At 44.7% G+C, this 12,423-nt stretch overlaps 1 protein-coding gene across 1 annotated transcript in view; it reads left to right on the forward strand.

Annotated features, from left to right (window-relative positions):
• Positions 1-12,423, forward strand: part of b4galnt4a (beta-1,4-N-acetyl-galactosaminyl transferase 4a) — a 137,354-nt gene that overhangs the window by 38,156 nt on the left and 86,775 nt on the right. The window contains 1 exon segment of the mRNA XM_056598837.1: positions 6,679-6,791. Coding sequence (XP_056454812.1) covers positions 6,679-6,791 — 113 coding nt within the window.

Below are 12,423 nucleotides of genomic sequence, written 5' to 3' on the forward strand. Positions count from 1 at the left end.
ATAGCGTGAACTGAAAGAAAAAGAAGACTGCAAATTGGACGACGAATTGGCCATGTTGCTTTTGAAATTATTAGTACCCTTGGATCAGGGATGGGCAACTTTCATGATAAAGAGGGCCACATTTTTTATCATAACCATCGGAGGGCCACATGACTGCACACTTCAACTAAACGTGAGCTGAGAGAAGCTACATAATTTTGAATTTGGTAGATGATTTCCTGTATTCTGGTGCATTTTGGCGATGGCCACTACCTAAAAAATCGTCCAGAATCATAACCTATGTACGGTATGTTAATTGAACCAACATACATTAATTTCATGTTTTCCATGCTCAAACAGCCACATGAATGGTCAGTATTTTTGTCAGTGCAAAGTGCTCACATACATCATCATTCAATGAAGTCAAAAAACTGGAAAACAGTGGCCCAACATTAAGTGCAACAACTCAATGAACTCAAACCCAACAAGCAGTTGTAGTAGTTGTAGTGGCGACTTAAGTGGATATCTTTAATGACTGATATCGCTTCTAAGCAAACTAGACGCATGGGTTTGCCTTTGAATTCTATGAATTCTTCTCATCTTTCTTGAACGAGTTTTCTGTAACTCGATCAATTATTATTATTATTATAATTTCTTTTTTTCTTTTTTTCTTTTTTTTTATTATGTGCTGGCTGAGTGGGCATGCCCGCGGGCCGCCAGTTGCCCATCCCTGCCTTGGATGAACTTTGTCCTTGTGGCTTTCTTGATGTTGATTGTCTCTGTAAAAATGTGTTTGCTCGACCGTTTGGTTGTGAGCCCTGTATGTTTCTAGCCTCACTGCGTGCAACCATGGAAACACCTTTTGTTTCCATGGTTGTTTTGCTGTTCGTCTGTCTCGTCCCCCAGATACAGGCTAAATCCCTGAATCCAGGTTCTTGTTTATTTAGATCACTAGACCGCTATTCGAATGCCTGCGATTTCCCTAAGAGTGTAGCCTATATCATGTGATGTGTCCGGCTGGCCATATAATGCAGTACCCTGCACGAGAGCTGCTAGTTAGCATTTTCGTCGGTAACAGAACTGTTACATTTTACGAGGCGTGAACCTCCATTATAGCTTTAGCCATGTTATACCTTTGGTGTAGTTCGCCGCGTGTAAACATCTTTGAAAAAGATTGCCTTGTATCTTTTCTCAGTTACAAGCGTTGGCAAACAGCATTGTTATGAGTTATCGTTAAGAGGCTTGATGACCCACGACGGCTCGGCCTGCTTGCCCCGGCACAGCCACCACATCCGAACTTGTGCGGGTACAAGTGTCAAGAGGAAATCCAGAGAACCATCAGGAAGATGCTACACAATAGCCGTAAGGCAATAAACAATCCATGAACTGTCTGTTTTTTCCGGCATTTTTTTCGATCTCCAAAATAAATATTTTTCGAACCAAAAAGTGTGTATTATTGAACAAATGAAAGAAAGGTGGTGCAAACATCTGTTATATTAAAAGAAGGGAAACATTTAAAAACCATATACAATAATATTTATTGACAATGTTTATTTGCAAATGTAACCCAAATGTCATTTACACGTAATCATAAATGTGTCCCTAATCTTCCATACACAGCATCTGGTTCCGACAACTCTCCTGCGGGGACTGGCGACAGCATACCCTCTCAATGTCTGAATCCAACTCCCTACCTGCAATTTCGTGCACACGTGATCGTACTTCAGCAGATACATACATTTACGATTGCTGCGCAAATTGTTAATTCTATCGTTATAATAGCATGAACCAAAGATAAAACAATTGTAATCTAGGATATAAAATCTCCCCGTCAACTATAAAAAATGATGGGTTTATGTTTATCTTAACACAAATACACCATTTCAAAATGTATAACCTTGTACTCTTTACGATCATCTACTTCGGACATGGCTCCAAGCATTCGCCGGCTTATTTGAAAACAATGCACATGGCTCGCGTAGATGTGCATGGGGAAGGGTCGTCAACGAGTCGTTACGACAGTGTTGTAAAATATCTACTACGAAGCTGCAGGGGGCGCTGTGTGGAGAAGAGTCTGAGCGCAAACCGAGAAAACGGCGAAGAAATGGCCGATCCTGAATAGTGGGCCTTTAAGTGCATTCAGCAGAAGCATACACAGACAGACAGAGCACTCACATCACAGCTTGTCCTACGAGTCCTACGTTTACATCATTTACACCAATATCATCACCACACACCTCCCCCCTACTCCCTGTCCTCTCCTAACTCATTTTATGCACTTATTGAATGTTGTTGTCGAACGTCCTGGCACTTAATGTACGCACTCATTGTGTGTTGTACTGTCGTGGAATCTATTAACGACTTATCTATTTCACTTCAACTAACTAAAAACATGAGGAATCGGAGAGTCCGAATCAAGTATTGACAGAGACTTTATTGCTACCCGTGTGCAAGCAACGACAAAGCCGAGTCCTGCTCCTTATATACCCAATCCTTGCATTATATGAGGTCAGACTTACATAAAATGTTGATTTGCATAACATATCTTTCCAGGTCACAGCTTTCCCCTTGAACATACATTAACCATTATGCATACAGAACGATGATGTACAGGTGTGAATGTCAGCATATTCTCATGTTTTCTATGTCATAACTGCCTTTTGAGCGTATATTAACCTCTATGCAAACAGATAGATGATGTACAGGTGTGCATATCAGCATGTTATTCAGAGAGTACATCAGGTAAGAAGAGAGTGAACCCACTCACTGGCGCCACATAACACCTAGCATATAGGGGAAAGGTGATCAGCTATCTTCCACCATTAAAGTATGTATATGATATGTAGGCCTAATGATAATCATAGTTTAACATAAAATGTAAGGTTAATTTCTACCATAGTACATCTTTGTACTTTAGTGCTTAGCCTTGTATAGCATCTTATCCTGGCTATCTCTTGTATATGGGGAATGGGTTAACCTAATGATTGTTAGTGCTTGGCACTTGGTTCTACGATCTTCCTTACTGTACCAACAGCGATATATTGTTTTTTCCTCATGACAAATGTTATTAATGTAGGTCACTTTGGATAAAAGCGTCTTCTAAATGCCCTAAATGTAAATGTAACACATGATGTTCACATGATATTTTAATTTCCTCCTATTGTTGACTCATTCATACATGCATCCATTGAGAACATTTCCAAAAGTCTGAAATAGCAAGGGTTAACCTCGAACTGTATCCCACACAGTAAAGCTGGTTCTTGGGAACTCTGACCATGCAGAATTCAGCTTAAAAATTGTGTGTTTTTAACCTTCTAAAAATGGATTTCAATCCAAAATATTGTAGATTATAGTCCCAAAGGAAAGCGTTTGCCAGAGTGAAGAACTATTCACAGTTGGGAAGCGACTGCCAAACATTTGTCAGTGTTTGCCTGTTCTGTATCTGTGGACAGTTTGCCCTCTCCCATCCAGATGGCGCCTCCATATTTGATTTATTCATTTACTCTCCTATGAGTCCTATCCATTTCTTAAATCAAATCTCTGTCGTCGAAGGTTGTCCTGACAACGCTCTGTTTGCTTGCACTATGGATATTAATACGTCTAACCCGTGATGTGACAAAAACGAAAATAGAGAATAAAAAGGCAGCACACATTCTCAGAGAAGGACTTGCATAGAGTTTGTGGCTGGATGATATTGTCTTTACTCGCGTTGCATTTCAGGAAGGTATAGTGTGCGTTACAACCAGATAAACTTCCAGTTTAACAGCTGCTGTTGGACAAAGAGAGCTCTGCTGCGTGAAACGATCCAAGTTAGAAAGTGACGAGTTAGGACCCTATTTTTAACACGACAATGGCAGGAAGGTGGGGAACAGGTCATGCTGCCAAGCTTCATGAGGACGAGAGGGGGGAGGGAGAGAAGAGGGGAGGGGAGGGGAGCGGCGGGGAGGGGGGGAGGGAGGAGAGGGGAGAGGAGGGGGGGGGGGGGGGAGTAGAGAAGAGGGAACGGGAGGAGGGGAGAATATCGGAGCAGAGGTGGATAAGAGAAAAGGAGAGGAGAGGGGAGAGGAGAGGAGGAATGGAGCAGAGGGGAGAAGATGGGAGGAGAGGATATGAAGGAGAGGAAGGGAGAGGGATAGAGGAGAGAAGAGATGAGAGGGCAGGTTCAGCCTGGCTTTGGACGTATGCTCTTTGATCGGCGCGGGCCTTGATGGCCACCCTGAGGAGATGATCAGCCAGTCCATGACAAGCAGAGGGTACTGTGAAGACGCTCCTCTCAGTGGCCTACCTTTGGGCTGTGTGTTCCTCCTACTCATGGAGATCATCACCACACTGATGTGATACATCTGATGTGAAACACCGAAAAATCCCAAGAAACGTAATTATTTGTATTTACAGTATGTCTGCACGTATTTGGTTCACAATCTTCAGCGATCTCGTTTGCGTCGTAAGAAAAGTTGTTTGCAAGTAGCTAGATCTGGCCTAAAATAATCAGGCTGACCTCCAACTTCCTTGATGTGTTTGATTCGATTTTTTTTATTTTTTTATTTGTAGGAGTTTTGTTTTGTGAAGGATTTATTTAGCATGCAGGCTGTGGTTCAGCGTCTTGCGGTGATGACAATCAGCCAAAACGAGACACACAGGGCCACAGGAACAAAGCCAAGCTGAAAGGGGGCCAATGTCAAGGGTGGTGAATTTATTTCAGTTCAAAACACACAACATGTATTTCCTCCGCCGGTGTTCCAGAATGAGCTCCATAACAAGAGAGAGGCGGGTTAGGGATTCACAAGCAAGTGGAAAAATAAATCCATGACACAGATTAACTTGGTCTGAGATTGTCAAGTGCTTCCACAAAGAAAACTGTCTTTATTTTTTAGCTCTTACTAAAACTATTCCATCATATCTATCTATCTATCTATCTATCTATCTATCTATCTATCTATCTATCTATCTCTCTCTCTCTCTCTCTCTCTCTCTCTCTCTCTCTCTCTCTCTCTCTCTCTCTCTCTCTCTCTCTCTCTCTCTCTCTCTCTCTCTCTCTCTCTCTCTCTCTCTCTCTCTATCTATTTAGCTATATATATATATGTATATATATGTATATTTGTATATCTATAAATATGTATATACATATGTATATATATGTGTTTCTGCCTGCTCTTACTCGGCTGCTATTGATGAACACGAGTCCTGAATCGAGGCCAACCTTGTGTCCTTCTTAAGGCCAGTGCCTCGTGTTGTGCTGCATGTGTGTTTTTCAATTCTTTTTCAATTCAGATCCATATGAGAGTGTAGCTCCAATGACCCCACTCCCAACTTCCTATCATTTGATACAGATATATACACACACACACACACACACACACACACACACACACACACACACACACACACACACACACACACACACACACACACACACACACACACACACACACACACACACACAGTCAGTCAGAGGCGCCATCATTTATTGAGGTCTAGTGTTCCGTTTTTTTTTTTCAATCCACAGTAGCCGAATTAAATTCAGCTCGGCGCGGAACACGTAAAAGCATATTGAGCCAATGGGAGTAAACAGGATGTGGACGCCTGTTATCGTTTATTGTTCGGAGAGGTAGATTGAAACTCTGATGCCAATCCATGCAGCCCTGCAGCTCAGAATAAACAGCAGCTCATATAATAGTGAATATCCCGTTACTACTCGTTATTGAGTTTTGTCTTGACGTGATCATCTGTGTGTGTGTGTGTGTGTGTGTGTGTGTGTGTGTGTGTGTGTGTGTGTGTGTGTGTGTGTGTGTGTGTGTGTGTGTGTGTGTGTGTGTGTGTGTGTGTGTGTGTGTGTGTGTGTGTGTGTGTGGGTGGAAGAAAGATAGGATGCATTGCTGGCGGCACAGTGAGATAGGAAATGAGACCATATGTTGTGTTGGACTCACTCTTACACAAACACACACACACGCACACACACACACACACACACACACACACACACACACTCATACAAGAAGACACAAACATACACAGAGACACACATACACAGAGACACACACGCACATGCACACACACACACACACACACACACACACACACACACACACACACACACAGGTTGTTTTCCCAACAGCAAAGCCAACAGTTACTATCACGCTGCAAACTCCCATAATCCATCTGGGGCCCGAGCCCCTACAGGAGCCCTTGTGTTTTATTCTTGTTTTATGTCCATCCATATTTCCACCGTCTACACCTCTCCTAAGTGCCCTCCGCCCCGCCCCCCCCCCCCACCCCGGGTCGTTACCCATCTGCCCCGTCTCTCCCGGGTTCCACAGTCCACCCCGTGGGTTTCTAACGGGAACCTGCCGCTCGCAGAGCGGAGAACAGGCTATAGCGCTGTTCGCCGTCAGACGCACACTGATGAAGACGAACCTGACGCCACCGCCGCCGCCGTTAATGAGGATGTAGACACCGGTGTCGGCGCACGAGGGCGGACCAGACGATTAATTGCGGTCATCATCCTCCTCATCATCACCATCGTCATCGTCGCAACAACTTTATTAAAAGTGACGAGGATGGGCGGGACTCAGGTCGCCCGGAGATTGATGGGGAGAAATGAAGGATTGTATTCATAACTCCCGCTGTCACACTGACTGACACTGTCCCCCTCCCCCCCCCCACTCCCTCCCCCCCCCCCCCCCCCTCCCCCTCCCCCAGACGGAGAGAGACAGAGCGAGGGGACGGACGCCAGCCGCAAGAGGGACAGCCGGTCCTCGGCGGGACGCCACAGGAGCGAGGACAGCAGCGACAGCCGGGAGGACGACGGCAACGTGAGTCTCTTGTGTCTGCCTGTCTGTCTGCGTGTCTGTACATGGTAAATTGTAAATGGACTGCGTTTATATTGTGCTTTGATCAAAAGCGTCTTGTCTGCCTGTCTGTCTGTCGTTCTTTCTTTCTTCACTGTGATTTTCAGTATTTAACTATTCGGTGTGTCAAGATGTGTCGAGGTTCAAGATAATTTGTCCCAAAGGAAATTTGTCTCGAGCATTAAGGCTACGTGTCTGCAGGTCTCTCTCTCTCTCTCTCTCGCGCTCTCGCTCTTGCTCTCCCTCTCTCTCTCGCTCGCTCGCTCTCTGTCTCTCTCTTATCTTCTATCTTCTCCCTCTGATCAATTCCATCACAGAATGAAATGTCTGGTAAAAGTATCACCCACACTTGTGTCATCGCCCTGTTCTCTTTCAATCTCTCTCTCACACATGCACACACACAGACACACACACACACACACACACAGACACACACACACACACACACACAGACACACACACACACACACACACACACACACACACACACACACACACACACACACACACACACACACACACACACACACACACACACACACACACACACACACACACACACACACACACACACACAAACAAACAACTGTGTGGTCAGTACAGTAAACCCACTGTGTCGGATAAGGCTGAACTAAGAAAATACTTTGATTGCACTATTTCCGCATCATGTGGCAAAACGAGGCGCCCCAATTGAATCTTAATTCTGTTTTATTTAAATGTAGTAGGATGCGGTTCCCAGCGTGTATCGACTTGACAAACACATTAGGCTTTAACACAGCGCGGGACAATTAGTTTGGATCACATTTGACACCATTTCCCACTTTATGGGGAATTGGAACCGCAGCTGGGAGGCTAAGTGAACGGAGACAAGTCAATGTTGATCATTAGCATGATTAGGAAAGATTAAAAACACCATTGAGTCAGGGGCTTAGCACAATGTTCAGTTAGCACACACATCTCTAAGGATGACATCTGCTTGTATTTACATTTAAATAAAAAACATATCTACTCCTCAGTTTATCGTACTATTCAATCTAAATGCATAATTTTTATTTAAAACCAATTGACCTCATTTTTGTTATGGCAAAACACAGAGCTCCAACAGTAGTGCCTCAGTTTCAAACCTTCCCACACCGACGGCAGTGTCAGCCACACCCAAACAAGGCCACAGCAACATCCTCTGGGGCAGTTAGGGTTAGGCGTATTTCTCAGGTATACCTCGACAAAGCTAGGAGGAACTGGGAATTGAAACGGCAACCATCCAGTTATCTAGCCGATAAGCCACTTTAGCAGCGAATGCTACCATGAGCGTTGCCAGCCTGAAATCATAACTGTACCCTGGCCATACACAAGGGTGGCAGTAGCTCAAGAGGTAGAGTGGGCTGACATGTAACAGGAAGGTTTCTAGCTTGATCCCCGCGACGACTAGCAGAGTGTCGAGGTGACCCTGAGCAAGACTCCTAAACCTTATCCATCTAGCAATGAGCTGGCTGTCGCCTTCAATGGTTGATTCAGCCGTTAGTGTGTGAATGTGTGAATGAACCTTAAGTCGCTTTGGATAAAAGCGTCTGCTATATGTAAATGTAAGATACACAACCGTGGGTTGCCTTGAGTAGAAATACTATATAGCTTCGCTGCTTTCCAATCAGAACATCCTGATGAAACCGATTATGGATATTTGCAATGGGCATGCAGAGGATTGAAACAAAAAAAGAGTTGGAAATCAGGAATAGCTTTGTGAGTGTGCTTACTTTTCACTATGTACCAACAACCACAAGTATTAATTGTTTTTGAAATGGATGGAGACCTCCATTATATATTTTATAACATATTGAGCAGATTCCTGCAACCTTTCCATACCCAACTACTTTCTCTCATCTCCTTTCTTTAAGTAGTTGCGCCACTTCTATTCACACCAGCTTTTTGAGTATCGTTAACATCGTGAGTTTACCTTTTTGTATGGTTGGAGAAAAAAAGGAATGTAAGAGCCACTACAAACATAAACGTAAACGTATGATGTAAACCATGGCTACCGTCAGCTAGCATCAGCTACCCGAAGCCCTGGTGTATAAGGTGAACACAGAGCAGACCGGGCGGGGAATTTACACACAGTCATATATCTGGTTTATAAAAAAAACAACAGAAGGAGCTTTTACTGTGGAAATGGCTTCAAAAGTGAGGGATTTAAGGAAATGTGCAAGCGGCGATAAAGCCAGCCACTAAATGCACGCTGCTGCTGCTGCTGCTATGGCGACAGAACGGAGCGCTGAATCCTGCAGCTGTAGTCGCTTTGCATCTAAAGTCGCTTAAAAGAGTCACAAGCCCTGTTCTGACTCCTAATAGCGTCACGCTCACGTCCCCAACCCCCAGCCCCCCACACCCCCATAATGACTGTTGATGGATTAAGTTTTGCGTCGGGCGAGGATGATCACTCGGAGAAGCGGTGTGCATAGCGTCGTACAGTAAACAAATCCTAAATCAGGACAATTAAAACGCGGCGCTAAACGGGGCTTGTGGGAGAAGGGCGGTATTCAGATTTATGTTCGGCGCTTTGTGAGATATAAGGCTCCGTTCAACGTTAAGTAAAATTGGTTGGTTTGAGAAACAAATTGTGTGTTGTTTGGGGGGGGGGTGGGGGGGATGTGTCTGTGAGTGCATGTGTGTGCTGTATATGTGTGCTTGTGTAAGTATGCCCGGTGGGCTTTTGGTGCTCAGCTCCATAAAGCATCTACCTCCATCTATTATTCAGAAAGCCTTTAACTATCTTTTTGTTTCATCAATACTTTTGACCCGACGACGATGTGCGTGTGCGTGCAGATATGAGGATCCATATGTGGTTTACTGGGTCTTCAAACTACCCTCCCCAGCTTCCTGAGGGGCTTTTAAAGGACCACTCAAAAGATGGCTGATTCAGAGATCAAATGGATGTAACGTCAAACGCTTGCTCAACAGTCATTTCAACATTATAGGTACCCTGTAAAGACAATGACATAGGCAACTACAGACAGACAGAGATACAGTCACATATAGACAGACAGACAGAGAGAGAGAAAGACGGACAGACGCAGAAAGATAGACAGAAAGAGAGACAGACAAGAGGGAGTGAGAGACGGAGAGATTACAAGACAGGGAGAAAGAGAGAGAGACAGATAGTCATAGACATAGTGTCCGAGAAGAGAGAGCCACAGAGAGACAGAGAGACGGAGAGAGAGACACAGAAACAGACTGAGAGACAGAGAGACAGAAAGAGAAAGAGAAGCCAATGCAGTAATAATATTAATCTAGTGTGCAGCTGCCGAGCACTGAACAGAGTGCAAAGCTTCTTACATCTTTAACTTGTTCTGCTGGAACTACTCCACGCGGTTTAGCACTTAGCTAATAGCTCACTAAAGCAGCATTGAATATAAGCGATAGCCACAAAACCGCCCCGACATAAAGAGCCCATGGCCATAAGCACACAAAAGAGCTATGGACTTCTATCACAAAACACAACAGAAACCTCACAAAGACTCACACATGCATGTTCCAGCACACACACACAATCACACACACAAACACAATCTCACAAGCACACACACACAGACACACACACACACACATACACACACACACACACACACACACACACACACACACACACACACACACACACACACACACACACACACACACACACACACACACACACACACACACACACACTCACACGCACACTGCTAGGATGATTGCACAGTCTATTAGGCTGAGGTGAGCGCTGTGTGCGTCTTGATATCCCAGCAGCATATGCAATAAAAGCATTGAAGAAAGTAATTTAAGCAATCCTAGTATTATGATTTACCAAGCAGCACATAAGAGGGAGGAGAGGGATTACTCAGACATGTATGGAGACGACTGCTGTAATTACATTAGAATTTACATTCCTTTAACCACGTCACAAACTGTGCCGGGTGTAATTATGCTGTTTGTATACATATGGGCGATGCTCCAGTTAAAACGGGGAAGCTGTGTTCTATTAAAACGTCCTCCTTGGCCCGCACACGTTCATGTCTGATCTCCAGAGAGTTTGAATGAAGTGAGGGAAGTGGTAGGCTGATGTGTGATGCTACAACTACTTTGTCTCTGAGGGATCCAAACCAGCAACCTTTAGCCTCTGGACGGTTTGGATTAGCTCATGGACATGACATGTGTGTGTTGGTTGTTGTGTGTCTGGGTGTGTGTGTTGGATGACACTGTGTCTGGGTGTGTGTGTCTTGGAAGTTGCTGGGTCTGGGTGTGTGTGTGTGTTGGGTGTCCCCTCTGTCTGTCTGTCTGCGTGCGTGCGTGCGTGCGTGCGTGCGTGCGTGCGTGCGTGCGTGCGTGCGTGCGTGCGTGCGTGCGTGCGTGCGTGCGTGCGTGTGTGCGCATGCGTGTGTGTGTGTGTGTGTGTGTGTGTGTGTGTGTGTGTGTGTGTGTGTGTGTGTGTGTGTGTGTGTGTGTGTGTGTGTGTGTGTGTGTGTGTGTGTGTGTGTGTGTGTGTGTGTGTGTGTGTGCGTGCGTGCGTGTGAATATGGATAAGTCATGGATACTGATCTCAGCGCTCTAGGTTCCATGTGACATGCAGATTGTTCTCATGGGGGGAGGAGAGAGAGAGAGAGAGAGAGAGAGAGAGAGAGAGAGAGAGAGAGAGAGAGAGAGAGAGGTTTTCTCAATTGCAAGGAACAGATAATAAAATATAAATAGATATGAGGATCTATTTATGCATAGATATATTTATGGTTTAGTGTTTTGTACATGGTATATTTTCTGTGTAGAGTTCATTGTATATTCCTTTTTGTATTGCATATATAAGCTATAATGGAGATATTAAAATGGATGGAGGGATTCAGAGGCTGATAGATTGCTTTAACGCACCTACATCAGGACAATGATAGACCATTTTTCTCATCACACACATACACAGTCTCTCAGACACACACACACACACACACACACACACACACACACACACACACACACACACACACACACACACACACACACACACACACACACACACACACACACACACACACACACACACACAGTCTCTCACAAACACAAACACACACCCACAAACCCCCACACACAATGATAGACCATCTTACAAATCATGCAAACACCCAAATGCACACACATTCACAGCCTCAAACACACAGAACCACACACCCACACCCAATGACAGACAATCTCTCTCTAAAAACAGGCGCACACACACACACACACACACACACACACATACATCCATGCATAGACTCCCACACAAACACACACAAATACACACCCATGAACACCCACACACAATGATAGAGCATTTTACTTATCACAGACACACACACCCACACACCCACCAACAGTCTCAACTGCACGCACACACACACACACACACACACACACACACACACACACACACACACACACACACACACACACACACACACACACACACACACACACACACACACACACACACACAGCTGAAAAGACCAGGAATGCATTCCAGTGTCCAGACGATTGGAAATATAGAGCAGACAACCGAAAGGTCAGGCAGCAGAGAGGGAATAAAAAGAGGACGACCCTC

The sequence above is a fragment of the Gadus chalcogrammus genome, chromosome 9 (assembly GCF_026213295.1).
Source record: "Gadus chalcogrammus isolate NIFS_2021 chromosome 9, NIFS_Gcha_1.0, whole genome shotgun sequence".
Taxonomy (NCBI): domain Eukaryota; kingdom Metazoa; phylum Chordata; class Actinopteri; order Gadiformes; family Gadidae; genus Gadus; species Gadus chalcogrammus.